This window comes from Dama dama, chromosome 22, assembly GCF_033118175.1.
Source record: "Dama dama isolate Ldn47 chromosome 22, ASM3311817v1, whole genome shotgun sequence".
In the NCBI taxonomy this organism is placed as follows: domain Eukaryota; kingdom Metazoa; phylum Chordata; class Mammalia; order Artiodactyla; family Cervidae; genus Dama; species Dama dama.
Window position 1 is genome coordinate 19,987,186 of NC_083702.1, and position 23,254 is coordinate 20,010,439.

At 36.7% G+C, this 23,254-nt stretch overlaps 2 protein-coding genes across 4 annotated transcripts in view; one reads left to right on the forward strand and one right to left on the reverse strand.

Moving 5' to 3' along the window:
- KLRF2 (killer cell lectin like receptor F2) overlaps positions 1 to 23,254 on the forward strand; it is a 45,687-nt gene that overhangs the window by 2,791 nt on the left and 19,642 nt on the right. The window lies entirely within an intron of this gene.
- LOC133043738 (C-type lectin domain family 2 member B-like) lies at positions 1,042 to 22,581 on the reverse strand. Of its 3 annotated transcripts, XM_061124917.1 has the most exons (7): positions 22,196 to 22,577; positions 16,534 to 16,587; positions 16,328 to 16,459; positions 7,799 to 7,962; positions 4,285 to 4,388; positions 2,389 to 2,530; positions 1,042 to 1,247 (listed from the first exon to the last, which is right to left on the reverse strand). In XM_061124917.1, the coding sequence occupies exons 3-6, from the start codon at positions 16,419 to 16,421 to the stop codon at positions 2,422 to 2,424; spliced, it is 471 nt and encodes a 156-aa protein (XP_060980900.1). In that variant the 5' UTR covers positions 16,422 to 16,459; positions 16,534 to 16,587; positions 22,196 to 22,577; the 3' UTR covers positions 1,042 to 1,247; positions 2,389 to 2,421. The 3 variants fall into 3 exon arrangements, 2 of the variants coding, with proteins under 2 accessions (XP_060980900.1, XP_060980899.1); XM_061124916.1 differs by lacking the exon at positions 16,534 to 16,587 and having other exon boundaries at positions 22,196 to 22,579; XR_009689763.1 differs by lacking the exons at positions 1,042 to 1,247; positions 2,389 to 2,530; positions 16,534 to 16,587 and adding an exon at positions 5,190 to 5,348 and having other exon boundaries at positions 22,196 to 22,581.

Sequence of the window (23,254 nt, forward strand, 5' to 3'; positions counted from 1 at the left end):
TCTTCTTATAACACCACTGGTGCTAAAGAGCTTGAGGCCTATAGTAATGATGTCTTCACTATTACACTCACCCCAGCCCTAAATTCCAATAAGGTCACAGTCTGAGGTCCTGAGCAATAGAATGGCAACACAACATTTTAGGCTCATAGTTCAACCTCATAAGATATAGGAAGAGGAAATTTCTTGAGTCTACACACAATATACATAACTCAGACAGTAAAGTGTCTGCCTACAATGTGGGAGACCCAGATTTGATCCCTGGGTCGGGAAGATCCCCTGGAGAAGGAAATGGCAACCCACTCCAGTATCCTTGCCTTGAAAATCCCATGGACCAGGGAGCCTGGTAGGCTACAGTCCATGGGGTCACAAAGAGTCAGACACAACTGAGGGACTTCACTTTCACTTTCAGAAGTTTACAAAAATTAATTCTATCCCATGGGATAGATTGCGTAAATATTCATAGATATTACATAAATTAAGTTACCCTCAACTGCAAAGACCCTGTGTAATTATTGATTACTGGATATTTGGGCTTGTAAAGGACTCTGCCTGGGTCTGAGATCCAGGGCAAACATGGGTGGTAGGGTCTTTCTTCAAACAAACACCTTGCGTAAGTGCATCATAAAACTCATAAGCCCATGAAGAGCGTGATTATTTAGCAAAAAATCTTCAGAATAGTGGGGAAAGGGAATTGGTTATACACAGGCTCATCCAGTGAGGGTGCATTCAGATTGTTTACAGTGCTCAGATGCTACCTCTTCCTGTTCAGGGCACGTGTGCTCACTCGCTCAGTTGTGTCCGACTCTCTGCAGCCCTGTGGACTGGAGCACACCAAGTTCCTCTGTCCAGGGGATTCTCCGGTCAAGAATACGGGAGTGGGTTGCCATTCCTTCTCCAGAGGATCTTCCCGACCCAGGGTTTGAACCCATGTCCCCTGCAACTCTTGGATTGGCAGGTGGATTCTTTTTCCACCGAGCCATCTGGGAAGCCCCTTTCCTGTTGAGAGCCAGGGATAATATCAGACTTTGTTATTGTCAAATGTGTCTTTTTAAATTTTATTTCTCCTATCAGGAGAAAATGAGATTTTTATTTCATTGAAACAATATAAATCTTCTAGAGGCTGCAGCTCTCTAGCACCAGTCTTCAACGCTGGTAACATCATTATGTCATGATGTCCATGAGTACTCTTTTCTAGCAGCTCTCTCAAAGGCTCCTACTGCCCTTGAGTGAAGATCACGAGTGCATATCTAAAAAAAAAAAAGAAAATATATGCAGAAAATGTGAGCAGGAATGAATTTTCAAGACAAATGAAATTTATCATTCACAATTTCATAGCATAATTGTAAAGCAGCACATTTTCAACCATGTCATCACTAAATTATTCAAACTATAATCCATGCTTTCCTAAGGAAAATTTTAGGGTAATCACACTCAAGAGTGTTAGAAAATAAATATCAAAATGAATATATCTAAAATAAATAGGATATCACATCATGAGCAAATTGAATTTTATCTAGGAATGTAAAGCAGTCTCTTAACAATAGAAAATTTAAAATGTCATTCACTACATTAAAAGAATAGGAATAGAAACCATGACAAGATTGAAACAGATGCAGCAAACAAAAGCATACAAGAAAATGAAGTCTCTTCCCACACAAAAAAATCTCTTAACAAATAGAAATAGAAAAGAACCAAGCTAACTTTTAAGAAAAGGCTATAAAAAACTACATACAACACGACTAATGTTAACATATCAGAAGCATTTTCTTTAAAATGTGAAACAATTTTTACCATCAATATCGTGCTGGAAATTCCACCCTTTTAACTATACAAGAAATAATTAATTTTTACAATATAGGAAAAATAAAATTGTTACTAGTAGATGTTATGTTTTCCAGTATTTAAATGAATCCACAAATTATTAGAAAATTATGAATTGTCAGAAAGTATGTTGAACAGAACAAGAATACCCAAAAGAGTTACCTTGCTAATAAAAACAACTATTTTAAAAGATAATAAAAGTATATAATTGCAAAAGCAATAGATACACATAATAGACACATATAATAAATACTATGCAGTAACTGTTTAGAAAAATTATAAGTTATGTAAGACAAAAATCAATACAAGAAACACATTGTAAATGAATAAGAAAATAATATATAAATACAACCTAAATTAACCTAAAGATTGTGTAAAATGCATGATTCTTCTAAAATTGATATAGATAAGCAAAGATCCAGACCATTTAAAAAGTAGAAAACTAATAAGAAAATTACTTTCACAATCCTCCAGCTTTGTCATCAGGCTATAATATTAAAGCAGTGAAATGTTGAGATTTCAACAAAGGGAAAGGGAAAAAGTTGATAAGTATTAAAACCATCTTACTTCTGGATGTCAAGTCCACTGTCGGAAACTGATTTAGGGCACTTTTTTCCTGCAAATCCATTTCCTCTCCGTGTAGCATCTAGCTGCTGCAACACCATCTTCATTAAGGTAAAAACATATTTCATTCCCTGTCATATTAATCCTACAATAAAGGAATCAAACAGTATGCATTAGGGAGTCCTGTGACTTCTCTCTTGGTCAGTGACACCTTTTGAAAAAATATTATCTGTCTAGAGCTCTGAAAAAGTATGCTGTTACACAGTCCTTTCTTGCTAGGGTTAAGATGTCTGTACCAAATTGGACCAAAGGAGTCTCCCTCCCAAGAATCTATTTGTTAAACTAAGTTACACGTTATAGGTAAAGTCATCAATTTGTAGAAACCAATGGTTCTTAACCCTGGGGTGAGTTTGCCTTCCACCAGTCCTTGCAAAGGACACTTGGAAATATCTGAAGACATTTTTGGTTGCCTCAAGTGGAGCGGAGCAGGGGGAATTGCTACTGTCTCATGAGTAGGGGCCAGAGATGTTGCCAACATCCTATTGTGCACAAGAAAGTGCTCCCTCGACACAGGAAAGAATGATGTGGTCCAAAATGTCAATTTTTTCTGCTATTGAGAAATTCTAGCATAAACTAAATTCCTAAGTGTGTGGCAGTCACAATTTGGGGTGTTTATACTGGGTCATATATGCAGTGAACTCAACTTTTTAGGTCCAATTCTCCATGTTGTAAAATAGGAGGTATGAAGCCCAGGTTAAATTGCAACTATCAGTGCAAATAAAAACAGGTTAAAATAAACAAATTTACCTTGAACTGCGAAACTTGTCAGCAAACAGATAGCATGAAGTTTGTGAAATAGACATAAGATTAGAGAAAATAGGGTAAAATCATGAAAAAGTCTACTTTTATTGTGTATGTGAATCTCAGGTCTTTACTTTCAAAGTCTTTTCCCTTATAGCTTTTTTTTTCATTTTTAAGTTGAAATATAATTGCTTTGCAATGTTGTATTATTTTTTGCTTTACAGCATCATGAATCAACTATATGTATACAGACTCCTCCCTCTTTAGCCACCCTCCCACCTCCTATTCCATCCATCTAGGTCATCACAGAGGACTGAGTTAAGCTCTCTGTTATATAGCAGCTTCCCACTAGCTATCTATTTTACACATGGTAGTGTAAATATAGGCCGTCTGTGGTTCAGAGGGTAAAGCATAATACAACTCTCTCAATTCGTCCCACCCTTTCCTTCCACTGCTATGTCCATAAGTCCACTGTCTACATCTGTGTCTCTCTTCCTGCCCTGCAAATAAATTCATCAGGACCATTTGTCTAGATTCCATACATATGTGTTAACATACAATATTTGTTTTTCTCATATCTTGATTTCCAACCTCTCTGGTTGACTCTTGAAACCAGTCAATACATGATACACTAATCCTTACTCCACTTTTCCAACATGCAGACCAATCAAGGACTGTACAGAAATACACTAATGTACAGGTTCTAGAAGGCTGCACTGTGTGTGTGCTTAGTCACTCAGTTGTGTCCGACTCTGCAACCCCATGGATTGTAGCCCACTAGGCTCCTCTGTCCATGGGAATTCTCCAGGCAAGAATACTGGATTGGGTTGCCATGCCTTCCTCCAGGGAATCTTCCCAACCCAGGGATCAAACCCAGGTCTCCTGCATTGCAGGCGAATTCTTTACCAACTGAACCACCAGGGAAGCCCAAGAACACTGGAGTGGGTAGCTTATCCCTTCTCCAGGAAAACTTTCCAACCCAGGAATTGAACCTGGGTCACCTGCATTTCAGGTGAATTCTTTACCAGCTGAGCTACCTGAGAAGCCCAGAAAGCTGCACTATCTAAACTTAAATAATCCCAGAAAAAACACACTCACCCTTTGTTAAATATGTTTTCATCCACCCATTGTCCCGTTAGATTTTCTGTCATGTCTTGCCAAATCCAGTGATCAGAAGTGCACTTGAATCGCTTAAGAAAATGCTTTAGAGACAAAATAAAATTCATAATTTTACTTGTCAGTTGTCACTACAACTTATTGTGTTCTTCTTGCTTTGCAGGTTGTGAGAAGAAAGGTGACAAAGTTTCAAATCCTAGTTTCACTAGAAAATAGCTATGTGATTGTGAAAAAGTATTTTACCTTCTGACCCTCAATTTTCTCATTTATGAAACAAAGAGAGAAATTTGTCAGAGAAATTTTCTTTAAAGACATGTTTGATTCCAAATTGATAAATATTCAGTATGAAACTCTATTCCTCCAAGATTTTTAGTCTGTGAACTCCTAGAAAGCCAGACTTTTCAACTGAGTTCTTACACAGACTTCCTAATCATCTGATATGTATTATAATGTTTTTTGTTACTTCCCAGTAAATACTAGTATATTGAATTTAATGCAACATTTTACTTCAACATTTCTTCCAATTATCACATTTGCACACCCATACACACACACATCTTTCATGTATCCTATTCCTTTAGAACCTAATTCCCAAATTTCAATTTTTTTTTTTTTTTTTTACCAACTATTTACATTTCTAAAGACATCATTCGGGGGGAAATTTTTATTTTTTTCTGATATTTCTCCTTATTCATTTGATGTTGAAAATTTTTCCTACCTTAGAGACTTTCGTGCTATAAAATTATGTTCTACACAGAAAGTCACTGAGTCGACCTGCCCCAAAATAGTTGCAAAACCATAAACTTGACTTTGTATCACTCCACATTTCAGTTTTATATAAATACAAAGGAGTTATGACAGATAACAACACTGTGGTCCATTCCTACCTGGTAACAGTGATGCCAATAACCTTGGCATTTTAATATACCATCTTCTATAGCATTTCATGAATTTATTTGAAAAAAAAAATCCAATTCACTGAGACAAGCTATGGGTTTCCAAAGGAATCTATTAAGAAAACAGTGTCCCTGGATTCACAGGGTTTCCTGTAGAGGGAGCAAATCCATGCAAACTTCGAGTTAGAAAACATTCTACTAACTGAGAAGATTATGAGTATAATAAATACAGGGTGAAATTTTAGTTTATAGAAGAAGCGTCCCAGTCTTTATGGGAGACTGTCACATAGGATGCACTGTAAGAGGTGTATCTCGAAAAAGTAAAAGATTCCATGACAAACACAGAATCCAGGGAGAAAAGGACAATTCATGTTCTAGGCTTACGAAGAGCTTGTTTTAAGGCAGAAAAACAAACAAGCAAGACAGGCTGTATGTATTGTAAATCAACAGGATATATTGCACTGAATAGCTGGAAAAATTGGATGAAGATGTGGAGCTGTGTTTTTGATGATAGGGAACTGGGAAGTGACAAGGTACAGGGAAATGTCCTATGAAAAATATTGAACATTATTTGCTTAATAAAGAGTAACTTATGGAGCTGCTTGTTAAAAAGACAAGGTATGGCAAAAAAACTACTACAATATTGTAAAGTAATTAGCCTCTAACTAATAAAAATAAATGAAAAAAAAAAAGACAAGGTAATTCTAAATAGGTGCAAATAAATAGGGTGAAATTTTCATGAAGCAAGCTTCATCTCATTTTAACTAAGAAAATACTTTGCAATTTAAATTAACATTTGTAATATTTTAATTAAATCATTTAAAAATAGCCTTTTAAAATTCTTTTATAGTTTCTTTCATTACTTCTTCTTCACAGATACCATATGCAATAACAACATCATTCTGTTTGTCACTTATTTTTTTTTTTTTTCCCATCCTCCTGCTTTGTTAGCCTTTTTTCCCCAAAAAGAATTGTAAGGGCTGTTTAAGGATTTCTCAGAATGTTCATATTAAGAGTCTTGTTAAATTCACCAGTGAAACCATTTGCTACAGAAGCTCTTTGTATTAAATTAAGCCTGCATCTTACTTTTTGACTTGGTATGTCTACTCTTAACATATCTAGCTTTTCACATTTTATTCAGGTTTCTCTGTCTTTTCTTGCTTCCAAAATGGTTTAATTTCCCTACACTGATTTATAAGTTGCCCCAGCCTAGTTTGTATCTCGGAGAAGGCGATGGCAGCCCACTCCAGTCCTCTTGCCTGGAAAATCCCATGGATGGAGGAGCCTGATGGGCTGCAGTCCATGGGGTCGCTAAGAGTCAGACACGACTGAGCGACTTCACTTTCACTATTCACTTTCATGCATTGGAGAAGGAAATGGCAATCTACTCCAGTGTTCTTGCCTGGAGAATCCCAGGGACGGGGGAGCCTGGTGCGCTGCCGTCTATGGGGTCGCACAGAGTCGGACAGGACTGATGCGACTTAGCAGCAGCAGCAGCAGCTGTTTGTATCTATTTAAATTTGAACCAGTCAGGCAGATTGCATAACTATACATTGTTTACCTTGAAAGTAATACACAGTTCTTTTAACAATGTTGACAACTGTGCTGCCGTACATTTAAACAATCTTGTATTACTGCTTTAATCGCTCAATCGTGTCCTACTCTGCAGCACCATGGACTGCAGCCCGCCAGGCTCCTCCATCCGTGGAATGTCCCAGGCAAGAATACTGAAGTGGGTTGCCATTTCCTTCTCCAGGGGATTGTTCTGACTCAGAGATGGAAATCCCCTCTCCTTCATCTCCTGCATTGGCAGGCAGATTCTTTACCACTGAGTCATCTGGGAAGAACACACACACATTTTAATGCAGTTAATTACCTTTTAAATTGACCCTTTACTTTTAAAGAAACGGAGCAAAAGTAAAAAATATACTTGTCACGTAAGTCACCCAGGGAAAGAACAGATTTCATAAGTGCAGAGGTACAGGGTCTCATTCTTGTTAAAGCTCTTGGAGATTCTCTTTATTTATTGCATTTTTCCATCTGAACAAAGATTCATTAACCTTTCAATTTGTACCTGCCTATATGCTACAGCAATGGATACAATTTCAGATAAAATATGGTGGCGATCTGGCCACTGGAAACTCATAACTTCAGCCTAGAGGGAAACTTTCAATTACATCTATTGCATTGTTGATAGTCAGCACTCTGACAGAGGCTGCCATGAGATCTCAGAGAAAGACAGGAAAGCAAGATTGATTAGCCAGAGGAAATTTCCACCAAGGAAGTGAAATGGAGAATTCCATCCTTCTTCTTCAAGGGTTTTAAAAGTTTTCCAAATAGTGTAAAGCTCTTCTATTCCTATTCCTTAAAATGGAAAAGCTATCTATCAAGTCTACAACTTGATCAGAGTCTTAAACTATCCAAACAAAATATCACTAGCTTTTTCAATTGTATCTCCTGTGGCATGTTCTAAACTTCTTCGACATTTTGCATATATAAACAGGCAAGTTTGAAATGCTTTAAAGACCATAATGGAATTTGAATACTTCCAGTATCTCTACTTAATGCAATTGATAAGGAATGCATATTAAATCACTTACTTTTTCTTTTGTAGTGGTAATCAAAACTAGGTTAGCATTTTGAGACAAACAGTCGTATCTACTTGAATTCCAATCTTGTTCTTCTTCAGAAAAATAGTAGCATTTATCTTGGAAACCAATCCAATTATCTGAGCAGAAATACCGAGCACCCTTATCTTCTTTAACTAGAGCAGAGATAAATACATATTTTAAGAATCAGATGAAATAATGTCACTGTGTTTTGAGATCATTGAAGAAGGACAGGATTGTGACAAAAAAGATGATGCTTATGGCCAGAATTGCATGTGTATCCCATAGCCGGTTGAAAATCGACTTCATGTTAGGTTAAATGAGAACAGTTCAGAATGTGAGAGGACACTCACATTGCTTTCAATTCCAAACTCACTGATTCATGGCCTTCCTAGAGCAGTCAATGTGATTTCGCACATGTTAAGTCACTTTTGTCATTTCCAGTATAATAAAATATAACAAAATCAGGTGGTACTAAAAAACTGATTTATTTTAGACTGTTATAAATCTAGGATAGATTTTAACCTCTAAGAAAGCAATAAAAATAATAAAACACTATATAACTAACAAGACCTGCACTCGGTTTCCGGTTGTAACTAGATACCACCATCATTGTGTGGTTCCAGGTTAATCAACCGAAAGAACTCATAATGAAATTTAGAAGATGAAAATGAAGCAGAATTCATTATTGTTGGAGGCATTGTGCATAGGAAGTTCACAAGCCTTTTCATGAGTTTCCTTTTGTAGTTGCTGCAGTTAGATGTTTCTAGACTTTCCGCACCTGGGTTTCTCCAAACATACTAGTGCTTTAAGCCAAAATCATTAGTGACTATTTCCTCTTTAGCCTTCCATATCATCTCTTCACAATTCCTTCCAATTGTGTCATGCATAGTTCTTATATTAAAATCTTTTCTATAGTAACTAGTTGTATTGTGGTGATCATTTTGAAATATATAGAAATGGTAGAAATAAAATAAAATAAAGTTATATTCTTGTAATATTTGTGCCATCTACTTTTCTGAACACTCCCAGACTGAATCAGTTTTTGGTATCAAAAGTGGTTCTAAGGGAACAGAACCTTAAGGATGAGATATGCTATTGGTTTTCCAATGTGATCTGCATTAAAGGCATTGACCCAGTCACCAGTTGTAAATGGGATGCTGGTGATCTATGGTGCATAGAGGTAAAACTACTAGTTAAATTATCACTCCTAAGCACCTCATACCATACAGGTACCTGTAGATGGTAAACATTTTAGCACCCTTCTCTTAAATACTGATAAAGCAATGGTCCAAATGTCTAAGTGAAAGTGAAAGTCGCTCAGTTGTATGTGAGTCTTTGCGACCCCATGGACTATACAGGCCATGGATTTTTCTAGGCCAGAATACTGGAATGGGTAGCCATTCCCTTTTCCAAGGGATCTTCCCAACCCACGGATCCAACCCAGGTCTCCTGCCTTGCGGGCGGATTTTTAACCAGCTGAGCCACAAGGGAAGACCAAGAATTCTGCAGTGGATAGCCTATCCCTTCCCCAGCAGATCTTCCTGATCCAGGAATTGAACTGGGGTCTCTTGCCTCGCAGGCAGATTCTTAACCAACTGAGCTATCATGGAAGCCCATGTCTAAATGTCTAAGAATAATAACATTTGAACGCCATAAGTAACAAAATTGAGTCGACATACACCCAGAGCTAAGAGCAGCAACTACAGAATATACATTCTCAAAAAAGCATGCAAAACATTTACTAAAATGTGGGACAATAAAGTTTTAACAACAGATTTTAAAAGGTTGAAAACATTAACAGTGAGCCACTTGACTGTAGTAAAATTGAGCCATATTCCAATAAAAAATTTTTTTAAAAAATCACCAAAGGCTGTAAATTAAGAAGCACAATGCTAAATAATTCATGAATCAAAAGGGGGAAAAAAAAAAGAAATCTTGGGAAATAAAATGTGTTTTAAATGAAAGGTAATTACATATCTTTTTATATATGTTATATATATCATATTAAAAATTATGAATACAACTAAGCTTGTGGGTCTTTCTCTTTTAGTTTTGGCCATGCCTTGTGGCTTGTGGAAGCTTAGTTCCCCGACAAGGGACAGAACCCGGACTCTCAGCAATGAAAGCATGGCATCCTAACCACTGAAACACACAGTACATTTCCTTTAATCTTAGAGGAAAATTTATTGGTTTAAATTTATGCTTTTTAAATTAGCTATCTTGAACAATTAGAGTGATAAATTAAATGTAAAAAGTAGAAAGACTCCATTAAAAAAATAAGACCAGAAAGCAATTGAATAGAAACTAAAATTAAAGCAAAAAAGTCAAGAAACTCATTGTTGGCATTTTGAATAATCTAGAATAGATAGAACATTAGCTGAAAAAAGAAAAACACCTTTTTAAAGGGAAGCAGACAAATTAGCAATAGTAGGAATAAAAGAGAAATTTCTGGACAATACAACAAACTGAGAAAGAAAAGGTAAATGTGAATAAATACTCTGTGTAGTGAAGAAATAAAACTTTTAATGAAAAAAATTCCACACAAAGAAATCTCCCAGTCCAGGTGGCTTTAGATGTGAACACATCTAATCATTTAGGTAAGACATAGCTATATTACCCAATCTTTTTCAGAAAACAAAATAGGAAGGAATCTTTTACAGCTCAGTTTTACAGGCTAGCATAATCTTGGTGGCTCAGATGGTAAAGAATCTGCCTGCAGTGTGGGAGACCTGGGTTTGACCTCTGTGTTGGGAAGATCCCCTGGAGAAGGGAATGGCAACCCACTCCAGTATTCTGGCCTGGAGAAGCCCATGGACAGAGTAGCCTGGTGGGCTACAGTTCATGAGGTTGGGAAGAATCTGACACGATTGAGCACCTAACACTTTCACATAATTTCAGTATTGCTGACAACACTGTTATCAAATGGGAAATTATAGTTCGGCCTTGTATGAGCATATGCACATATTATCGTAAACAAAATATTAGCCAGGTTAATTCAAGAATGTTACAAAGGTTAATATTTTATGATCAAATTGAGTTTACTCCAGATAGGAAGGTTTATTTTAACATTTTGTAAAACTTTGTGTAATTCAACACATTAACAGAAAGAAGAGACAAACTAAGCATTTCTCAATAGTACTTGATAACATTTTATGTCCTATTAGAATAAAACTCTTTGGCTATCTAGGAATTATTTAATTAAGAATAATCAAATAATATTTATTTGATTAAGAATAGTCATAAATAATCATTCTTAGTGGAGAAATATTTAAAACTTTCTTATGTATATTAAGAATGAGATAAAGATGCAAGTTCTCACTAGTTCTCAACATTTTACTGGAAGTATTAACCAGTGAAATGAGGCAATATAAATATATAAAAAGATATAAAGATTTCAATAGAATAAATAAAACCACTATTATTTGCAGATAATCTGAATGCTTACATAAACATACAAATGAAAATGAAGATGAAATATTAAAATTAATAGTTAACATAGCTATTAACATTAACAAAATCTAAAGAAAAATTAATTATGTTTTCTGATCACAGTGGAATTAAAATAGAAATAAATAACAGAAAGATAATTGGAAATCCCCAAAATATGTAGAGATGAAAGAATACACTATTAAATAGCACCTGGGTCAAAAAGGAAATACAAAGAATTTTAAAAGCAATTTGAATTAAACAAACATGAAAACACAACTCATCAAAATTGATGGGAAGAAGCAAAAGCAGTCCTTAGAAAAAAATAAATAGCACTGAATTCATACATTAGAAAACAAGAAAGTTTTAAAATCAGCAATCTACATTCCTTCCTTAGCAAACTAAGAAAAGAAGTGAAAATTAAACCCAAGAAAAACAGAGCAGAAATAATAAGAATCACAGAGCAAAAAACAATTAAACTGAAAACAGAAAATTAATAGAGAAAGTCAACAAGAGCAAAAAGCCCTTTCTTTGCAAAGAACAATAAAATCACTAAGCCTCTAGCCAAGTTAACTTAGAAAATAAAGGAGAGATAAATTAATCATATCAGAATAGAAGAGACAACATCACTACACATGCCACAGAAGATAATAAAAGAATACTATGAACAAGTTAATGCCCACAAGCTTAATGACTTAAATAAAATGGACCAATTCCTTGAAAGATGCAATCTTCCAAAACTCACAAAAGAAGAAATAAACAATGTAAATAGGCTCATATCTATTAAAGACATTGATTAATAATCAGTAATGTCCTAAAACACAAAGCAACAGGCTCAGATGTGTTCACTGCCAAACAACTGAGGAAGAAAATAGCAATTGTTTACAATCTCTTTTAAAGTATAAAATCAAAGGGAATGCATCTTAACTCATTACATGAGGCCAGCATTATCTTAACCACAAAACCAAAGACATTCAAAAAAAAAAAAAAGAGAGAAAACTACAGACCAATATCTCTCATGGGCATAGGTCCAAAAATCCTTATCAAAATATTGGTAAGACAAATCTAACAGTGTACAAAGAGAATTATACACTATGAAAAAGTAGGATTTATCCCAGGTCTGCAAGGATGATTCAACATTTGAAAATCCATTAATATAATCCATCTTATCAACAGGCTAAAAAAGAAAAATTACATGATCATATCAATATGAGCATCTGAAAAATTTAACACTCATTCACAGCAAAAATTCTCAGTAAACTAGGAATAGAGGGGAGCTATGCCAACCTGATAGACTATTTGCCAAACAAACAAACAAAAAAACCCTACAGCTAATTTCTTATTTAATAGTGAAAAATTGGAGGTTTTCCCTCTAGAATCAGGTACAAGGTAAGGATATTCCTTCACAAAATATTGCAGTTAAATGAGTAGTAAATGTGAAAAGCAGTAACTGTGAAAAGAATTTCCTAAAGGAAAACAATCCTGAGTATTCATTGCAAGGACTGATGCTGTGGCTGAAGCGCCAATACTTTGGCCACCTGATGCGAAGAGCTGACTCATTGGAAATGACCCTGATGCAGGGAAAGATTGAAGGCAGGAGGAGATGGGGATGACAGAGGATGAAGATGGTTGGATGGCATCACCGACTCAATGGACATGAATTTGAGCAAGCTCTGGGAGATGATAAAGGACAGGGAAGCCTGGCATGCTGCAGTCCACGGGGTTGCAAAGAGTTGGACACGACTAAGTGACTGAGCAACAAAATGTGAAAAGGACCTTAACAGTATTTGTCATCAAGAGAATGTCAATTAAAGTTGCAATAGGTACCAACAAATGTACCAACACACACTCATCAGAATTGCTAAAATGGGACTTCCCTGGTGATCCAATGGTTAAGAATCCACCTGCCGATGCAGGGAACATGGGTTTGATCCCTGACCCAGGAAGATTCCATATGCCTCAAGGCAGCTAAACTTGTGTGCCACAGCTACTGAGCCCATGCTTTGCCACAAGAGAAGCCACAGTGAGAAGCTCCCACACTGCAACTAGAGAAAACCTACATGCAACAACGAAGACCCAGCACAGCCAACAAATAAATGGATAAAATTTAAAAAAGAAAGAAAGAATGACTAAATTGGGTAAAGCTGACAACAAATCATTGACAAAATTTTTGAGCAACAGACATTTGCATAATCTTTTGGTTGGCCTATCTACTATCTGTGGTATTACCTACAAAAACTGACCTATGTATCAGTTCAGCTCAGCCGCTCAGATTATCAGGGTGAAAGATTTTGTCATAATCATCTTTACATCTCCCTATGCCTTAATGTAGATTGTATAATTCATAAGCATTCATTCATTGATACCCACTATATATATCATGGTGATGCTTTCTAAGGCCCACTTGACTTCACATTCCAAGATGTCTGGCTCTAGGTGAGTGATCACACCATTGTGATTATCTGGGTCGTGAAGATCTTTTTTGTACAGTTCTTCTGTGTATTATTGCCACCTTTTCTTAATATCTTCTGTTTCTGTTAGGTCCATACCATTTCTGTCCTTGATTGAGCCCATCTTTGCATGAAATATTCCCTTGGTATCTCTAATTTTCTTGAAGAGATCTCTAGTCTTTCCCATTCTGTTGTTTTCCTCTATTTCTTTGCATTGATCGCTGAGGAAGGCCTTCTTATCTCTCCTTGCTATTCTTTGGAACTCTGCATTCAGATGCTTATATCTTTCCTTTTCTCTTTGCTTTTCATTTCTCCTCTTTTCACAGCTATTTGCAAGGCCTTCTCAGACAACCATTTTGCCTTTTTGCATTTCTTTTCCATGGGGATGGTCTTGATCCTTGTCTCCTGTATAATGTCACGAACCTCCTTCCATAGTTCATCAGGCACTCTGTCTATCAGATCTAGCCCCTTAAATCTATTTCTCACTTCCACTGTATAGTCATAAGGGATTTCATTTAGGTCACACCTGAATGGTATAGTGGTTTTCCCTACTTTCTTCAGTTTAAGTTTGAATTTGGCAATAAGGAGTTTATGATCTGAGCCACAGTCAGCTCCCGGTCTTGTTTTTGCTGACTGCATAGAGCTTCTCCATCTTTGGCTGCCAAGAATATAATCAATCTGATTTCAGTATTGACCATCTGGTGATGTCCATGTGTAGAGTCTTCTCTTGTGTTGTTGGAAGAGGGTGTTTGCTATGACCAGCGCGTTCCAAGGCCAAATTTGCCTGTTACTCCAGGTGTTTCTTGACTTCCCACTTTTGCATTCCAGTCCCGTATAATGAAAAGGACATCTTTTTTGGGTGTTAGTTCTAAAAGGTCTTGTAGGTCTTTATAGAACCGTTCAACTTCAGCTTCTTCAGAGTTACTGAAGCATTACTTAGAAAGCATCACTACAAACAAAGCATCACATTACTTAGAAAGCATCACTACGAACAAAGCATCACATTACTTAGAAAGCATCACTACGAACAAAGCTACTGGATGTGATGGAATTCCAGTTGAGCTATTTCAAATCCTGAAAGATGATGCTGTGAAGGTGCTGCACTCAATATGCCGGCAAATTTGGGAAACTCAGCAGTGGCCACAAGACTGGAAAAGGTCAGTTTTCATTCCAATCCCTAAGAAAGGCAATCCCAAAGAATGCTCAACCTACTGCACAGTTGCACTCATCTCACACGCTAGTAAAGTAATGCTCAAAATTCTCCAAGCCAGGCTTCAGTCATACATGAACCGTGAACTTCCAGATGTTCAAGCTGGTTTTAGAAAAGGCAGAGGAATGAGAGATCAAATTGCCAACATCTGCTGGATCATTGAAAAAGCAAGAAAGAGAGTTCCAGAAAAACATCTATTTCTTCTTTATTGACTACACCAAAGCCTTCGACTGTGTGGATCACAATAAACTGTGGAAAATTCTGAAACAGCTGGGAATACCAGACCACCTGACCTGACTCTTGAGAGTTCTGTATGCAGGTCAGGAAACAAAAGTTCGAACTGGACATGGAACAACAGACTGGTTCCAAGTAGGAAAAGGAGTACCTCAAGGCTGTATATTGTTACCAGGCTTATTTAACTTATATGCAGAGTACATCATGAGAAATGCTGGGCTGGAAGAAGCACAAGCTGCAATCAAGATTGACAGAAGAAATATCAATAACCTCAGATATGCAGATGACACCATCCTTATGGCAGAGAGTGAAGAGGAACTAAAAAGCCTCTTGATGAAAATAAAAGAAGAGAGTGAAAAAGTTGGCTTAAAGTTTAACATTCAGAAAACTATGGCATATGGTACCATCACTTCATGGGAAACAGATGTGGAGACAGTGGAAACAGTGTCAGACTTTATTTTTTTGGGCTCCAAAATCACTGCAGATGGCAATTGCAGGCATGAAATTAGACGCTTACTCCTTGGAAGGAGAGTTATGACCAACCTAGATAGTATATTAAAAAGCAGAGACATTACTTTGCCAACAAAGGTCCATCTGGTCAAGGATATGGTTTTTCCAGTAGTCATGTATGGATGTGAGAGTTGGACTATAAAAAAAAGCTGAGCACTGAAGATTTGATGCTTTTGAACTGTGATGTTGGAGAAGACTCTTGAGAGTCCCTTGGACTGCAAGGAGATCCAACCAGTCCATCCTAAAGGAGATCATTCCTGGGTGTTCATTGAAAGAACTGAAGCTGAAGCTGAAACTCCAGTACTTTGGCCACCTCATGAGAAGAGTTGACTCATTGACAAAGACCCTGATGCTGGGAGGGATTGGGGGCAGGAGGAGAAGGGGACAACAGAGGATGAGATGGTTAGATGGCATCACCGACTCGATGGACATGGGTTTGAGTAAACTCCGGGAGTTGGTGATGGACAGGGAGGCCTGGTGTGCTGCGATTCATGGGGTCGCAAAGAGTCAGACATGACTGAGCAACTGAACTGAACTGAACTGAACGGATATATATCATGGATAATGGGAAGGGAGTGAGAATAATGAGAAAAGATTATGACTGAGGCAGAAAGGAAAAGTATCATACAGTAGGAAGCTCTGAAAACAAAGTATAATTTAAGAAATAACAGGATGTAATTTACTCACCTGAAAAATGTATAGCAATACCTATTAAAACAATATTAATAACTACAGATATTGCTAATGCAAAAATAAGTCCTTTACTGCTTGTCTTTAACATCTGAAACTTGTACTGCTTGTATTGCTTGTCTTTAACATCTGAAACAAAACAAAACACCACTTAGATTAAGAAACAGGTAAAAGAAAAACATAATTTGCATTCAAAACCATACCTGACAAACTTCTTTACGCTATTTCACAAGGAGATGACACAAAATATACTTCCTCTGTTTGTCATGTGGAAAAGAAAAAAAGAAACATCATTTATCCTTTTTGCTGAAATTCCTCATGAGAAACTTTTATCAAATCCAGATGTTACTATGAACTTTACTGCCACAGCCCAAGGGATCAAATATATGATTTTTCTAGTTGAATTTCCTCAAGTCTGAAGCCACCCCCAGACCTTCAACACCCTTCTATGGTGAAATATTAGCACATCCTAACATTTCTTGAATATTTCTAAGAAAATCTACTTTATAACTAATAAAAAGTTTAATTTTAAAGGATAGACAGTATAGTATACTTGAAAGGCCACAGAATAATCAATCAAAAAATTTAGAATTGAGATTTTCACCACTAACAAGGGAACTTGGATGAGTCACTTTTTTTTTCTAGTTCTGTGTTTCCCAATCTACAAATTCAGTAGAACAGAACAAATTTCTATGAGGAATTGTTTTTCTTTTGTTAGTGGTCATTTAGGAAAAGGAAAAAAATAGAACTGGTATGCAAGTTTCTTGAAATGAAACTTTTTATTATTTCATGTGATTATAAAATATTTGTCCTTAATGTAAAATTTCATGAAATGTAAAAAATTATAGCAGGTACTTTAAGATAGATAATAAAATTATTGATAAAATTGATTCTCCCTGTCTTTTACTTAGTGAAGAACTAGTTGCTTTTTTTGTTGGATAAATTTTTTCCTTAGTGGATATATAAAAGAAATAATTATTTTTAATCATGATTTTTTTTTTTTTTTTTTTTTACTGTACCATGCAGCACTTGGAATCTTAGTTCCTTGGCCAGGGATTGAATCTGAACCCCCTGCCTTGGGAGCCTAGAGTCTAAACCACTGAACTGCCAGGGAAATCCTTCTAAGAAATTAAATTTAAAATAAATCTAAATTTACCCTCCTTAGAAATAGCCGGTGTTATCATTCGTGTTAATATCCCTCCACACATAGATCTTTTTAATCCATTATTACATATATAACCTCCCTCCCAAATACTGGTAATTTTAAACGAGTACGATCATCATTTGCCCACTGTTTTATATTCTCATATTTTCAGTTAACACTTTGTTTTTCTTCCTACCTGTAACAAATTGTTAAAAACGGCCCCAAAGAATCATGCCTCTCTCTGTCCAACGCCCCTTTGGTGCACAATCATGCCATTTCTCCTACCATGAGGTACATACTGCATTTCCCAACACTTAAATATGAATTGGTCTTGTGTCTCCCTTTGACCAATAGAGCGTGGTAGAAGTGACACTCTGGGACTTCAGAACACAGACCTTAAGAGACCTCGACCATTAACATCTCTCTTTTTTTAAATTAAAGGATATATTATGTACTATGTTTTCAGGTCTGGCTTATAACAGGAATTAAATAAAAGAAAATGGAAGTCGTTCAGTCATGTCCAACTCTTTATATAGTCCATGGAATTCTCCAGGCCAGAATACTGGTGTGGGTAGCCTTTCCCTTCTCCAGGGGATCTTCCGAACCCAGGGATTGAACCCAGGTCTCCCACATTGCAGGCAGATTCTTTACCAGCTGAGCCATAAGAGAAGCCCAAGAATATTGGAGTGGGTAGCCTATCCTCTCTCCAGCAGGTGGGGAAGATCTGCTGGAGAAGGGATAGGCAAAACTTTTATTAACCTTCCCGTGTTAGTGTTCCCGTATTTCCATATTTTCATTACCATATAAGTAGGAGTTGAAGGTTACTTATTGCTCTATTAAGCAGAATTATTTTAAAATCATTTTCCTATTCATTGTTTCAAGGAGGTCTTCAGCTATTTTGCCATCCTTTTCTCCAGAATGATTGCTGAAATTAGTGACTCCCAGTTAAAAAAAAAAAAAAAAGAAAATCCTAGTTTATTAAAGGGAGTATTTTGAGAATCATAAAGAGCTTTAAAAAGAGGAAATACTTATAAGCCACAAGAGATGGTGGATATCCTACTAATATGAGAAATGCTCTGGGTACTAGTGATATAAATCATTTCTATCTCAAAGTTGGCAAAATACTAGATCATTCAACTTTGTGGAACATATGGAGATATCCTACCTGCAGAAAAACCAGTCTCAACAAAGATGCATGTCATGAGTGTGGCAAACAGAGTGGCTTTCATTACATTGGCACAGAGGCAGCAGAACTAGAACCAAAGGGGTTATGAATGTTGATATAAATACCCCCCTGATGGCTCAGAGGTAAAGAATCCACCTGCTGATGCAAGAGACTCAGGTTTGATCCCTGGGTGGGGAAGATCCCCTGGAGAAGGAAATATTAAATAACAACCCACTCCAGTATTCTTACCTGGAAAATCCCCCAAGAGTCAGACACCACTTCTTGACTAAAGAACAGCAATAACAAATACCTTCTTCTAAGTAATCAGTGAAAAGAGATAACTGAAAACTCTCACCCTCAAGTTCAGTGTCTTACAAAATCTGGGAAAGTTCATATAACCCTGTAGAGAATGCCCCACTCAATTCAATATCACAACCACCAAGATTAAATATACTGTCAGCTCAATGAAGTAGGAACTTGGAGTGATGTTTAGTTTGATTTAAAGCCTTAAAGAATTGGAAATTTATTTCACTTCTGAATATGCGGGTACATACTTAAATCTGCTACACAATTATTCCCTATTTTATCTGCCTACTCCCCAAGCCTTAAAATCTAGTTTTGCACACTCAGTATAATTAGTTTTCATCTTTAAAATTCCTTGTTTCTACTCTTTTACTCAATCCTTAATACCTGCAACTTACACAAATATCCAAAAGACAAAAGCAACAGAAAGTGTTGGTCTCTCAGTATGAAGTTAGTATTGAAAGATGAATTTCAAAGAAGTTGCTCATAGTGTGTACAATGAATGTATGCTCAATCACTTCAGTCGTGTCTGGCTCTTTGCGATCCCATGGACTGTAGCCCGCAGGCTCCTCTGTCCATGGGGATTCTCCAGACAAGCATACTGGAGTGGGTTGCCATGCCCTCCTTCAGGGTAATCTTTCTTTCTTTTTTTTTTTTTTTCACTGAAGAATTTTATCCACATTTAAGTGTGAAATAATACTAATAGCACTCAAATTCTTTCTTAAAAATAGACCAGGGAGAACATTTATCCAATTTATACATTTATCCAATTCATCTCTAAAGCCAACATTACAATATCACGACCACAAAATTGTTGTTAAAAAAAGCCAACTATAGAAAGATATCCTCCATTAAATGGAAGCAAGTACTTAGTAACGTATCAGCCAATGCAGTGCAGTAAACACACAGAGAGACCGAAATCACACGCCAAGTGGGGATTTGTCTGGGCGATGCAAATGGGGAGGCCTGAACCCGGAGCGGGGTCTCCTTCTCAAACGGTGCCCCCCACAAGACGTCCCATACACGCAGGCCATCCCCGCGGACGAAAGCCATCACCACACAAGGGCAGAGTCACAGGTCACCGTGCAGACCAGGGAGCCAGAGACAGGAGGGCTAGCTTCGCGGGGCCACAGTCTCCAACTGCCGACAGGAGACTGGGGCTCCCTCCACCCCTGGCCCCCGGGGGCGCCCAGACCAGCTCTTGCCTGGGGAGAGGGGGGCATGGGCACCTCACCCCACCTCCCTGGCCTCCTTCCTGGGCAGGAAGCCTCACAGGCCCAAAGCTGCCTGCTGCCCTGGGGGCAGGGGGGCGGGGGCGGTGTGCTCGTAGGGCAGGGAGCGAAGCTTCCAGCGACTGGAGCTTCATCCTCCCCTCACAGGGTAATCTTTCTGACCCAATGTCGAACTCACATCTGAGTCTCCTGCATTGCAGGCAGATTCTTTATCACTGAGCCACTGGAGAAGCCCAGTGTGTACAATGAAGGAATATTAAAAAAAAAAAAAAAAATCCCAGGGCAGCTTAATAAAAATCTATTTAATTAACAAAGTAACTAAAATATTTCCACATTCATCCCTGTTATAATATAAATAGCTAAATGTTCCAATCATTTTTCCCATAGAGAAGCTTCACTGACAACTAATTTCTCTGTTTCTGACTCTGATCTCCTCCAAGGAGAGAAGAGAAAAGATCCAGGGTGACCAGTGAATTTAAAACCAAATACAATCCCCTTTTTCCGAGCTCACAGCTATAGAAAAAAATCACAGAATACCAATATGCAGAAAGAATAAGAGAAAATAAAATTTTTAAAAATATTAAGAGCTTAGAAATGAATTACAGGACACACTAAGTTATTACTATTTCAATGGTGTTTAAAATGTCAAAATACATACACGTGATGCAGATATTATATATACTACATAAAATTTAATTTATATATTTATGTGATACATATAAATTTATACATAAAATATATAAATTTACACTATTTATTGATATATAAAGCAAAAACTAACACTGGTTTTATGAGTGGGTAGAAAACACTCTTAAAACTTTGTTTTAGATATTTTCACGTTATCTAATGTTTGATCCCATTGCCCCTAACCTCCTTTGATCTAACCTTAGAATTATTAAATTGTGAAAAAAAATGAGGAATAAAGCATTTATACATGCTAATATGAACTGCAACAATATTTTTGACTGTTGCATAATGCTGGTGTACATGTGTTCGTGTTCAGTTGTGTCTGACTCTTTGTGAACTCTTGGACTGTAGCCCTCTAGACTTGTGGAATTTTCCAGGCAAAAATATTGAGGAGGGTTCCCATCTCCTCCTCCACGGGATCTGCCTGACCCAGAAGTCGAAACCAAGTCCCTCGCATCTGCTGCACTGACAGAAAGATTCTTTACCCCTGCACCCTCTGGGAAGCCCATAACACTGGTAGACTAAAACAAAACTAAATGGAAAATTTTAAAACTTACCATGATCACTAAATCACAGATTGCTTTCTTTAATGCACTTTAGCTTCTTTTCCTCAACTCTGTTTCTACCTATTTAAGGACCCCTGTTCAAAAAACTTTGAAAGATTGTCCTGTTACTAATAGATTTAGAATTTGGCTCTTACCTACTCTGAACTTTCTATTTAAAACATCCAGTGTCACCAAATTGTTTTCTAAGGTTTGTGTTGTTGGTTTTTTTTTCTTTTAGTACATTTTCTTTCCTTCTCCATTTAAAAATTACCAGAGACATCTCAAGAATATTAGGGTACCAGCAATTGCTTAGATAAGAATAGAAGAGGGAGATAATCACTCTGCTATTAAGTACCTCTAAAGAGTAGTTTATCTTGACTCTACTCATGGCCCATAAACAATCTTTTAAAATATTACAAATATTTGCCAATTATTTCATATCACATATGTATTCTAGACATTGAATGGCTATGGTTCATATTTAACCTCTCTTGAAGTACAGATTTGATTGAATATTTAGTAAAAATGGAACCTATCTTGAACAATTTTACAGTATGGATAATCTTCCTCCATTATCAATTAAGATAAACTAAATCTGAATTACAAGGACAAAATAATCAATTACCAATTTTAGTTTAACAGAAAAAAGTGTTTTTTTTTTTCTTTTTTTTGCCTTGATGGAAAAAAACTGCAAAACCCTACTCAGGACTTTCAAAACTTTTGTTATGAAGTTATGATTCATAATTTCAGTAAAGAGCTTTCATTCTGAACAACTGAAAATGTTCTTACCTCGCTTCTTTTCATTAGCTTCTTGTTTGCTCGCATCCTTGTGAGCTGACTGCATACTTGATGACTTCTCTCTTCAAAGTTTTAATTTTAATGTGAAAAAAAAAAAAAGAAAAAGTTTTTACAACACAACTCCAAACTAGAGTTAAGCTACTCTGAAGTAAAAGACAGCTTATTTAAGTCGATCTCTCAAAAGGAAAGTAATCATGTGATGAAGATTGAGTCATACTATTAGCTATATAGTTTGCTTCCTGGGAAACAAACACAAAACAATTACTGGAAAGGAGGGAAGTTATGCTAAATAGTGAAGAGAAAAACATATATTCTTCTTTGCTCAACAAAGGATCATCATCTGACCCATAAAGCAAAAACCTTCATGTGGCACTTAAATTCTCACGAAAGTGACACATAACTAGTGACGCACGACTCCTTTAATTCATTAAAGGGCACGCTTTAGGACGTTATGGTTTCATTATCAAGCGTTAAGAAAGGCCATCTCAAAGATGATGAAATTAAAGAGAAGAGAGCTATGCTTTAAAGTGGTTACTGAAACCGAAATAAAAAGCATTTTGTTTTAAACAGAAACATCCTGAGCAGAAGCTTGCACAAGCTTGTGTGTGCATATTCACATGCGTGCACACTCACACACACAGAAAAAGAGAAAAAGAAAGTCTAAAAAGTACTCAGAAAGCTACATGAATATTCATGATGATAGTGTTATTATGCTAATGTTATTGATGACAAAAATCTTGACTCTCTGTATACTGATGTCCAAAAAATTAGAGACAATGTTTTGGAGAAACAGAAAAGAGCTTTATTCTTTGCCAGGCAAACGGCAAAACTCAGGAGGCTAGCGCCTGAAGAACTGTGCCCTGCCTCTGGGAAATAGGCAGAGGTTTTGTATCCTAAGCAAGGTCTTCCTTTATTTTCTTTTGCAAAATTTCAAAACAGCCACAGCTGGCATCAGGCAACTGGATATCTGGGGCTGGTCTTTTCTGAAGTTATCAACTGTGGCCTTCTTTCTGAAATGAAAAATGTTACAAGAGGAAAAGAATGCCAGAT

Coding starts and splice junctions, on each gene's coding strand:
- LOC133043738 (XM_061124916.1), bottom strand. CDS start 22,250: ATGCAGTCAGCTCACAAGGATGCGAGCAAACAAGAAGCTAATGAAAAG. Junction 7,963..16,327: donor TATTGCTATACATTTTTCAG/GTGAGTAAATTA, acceptor TCTCTGCTCTAG/TTAAAGAAGATAAGGGTGCT. Junction 2,531..4,284: donor GAAAACATATTTAACAAAGG/GTGAGTGTGTTT, acceptor CCTTTATTGTAG/GATTAATATGACAGGGAATG.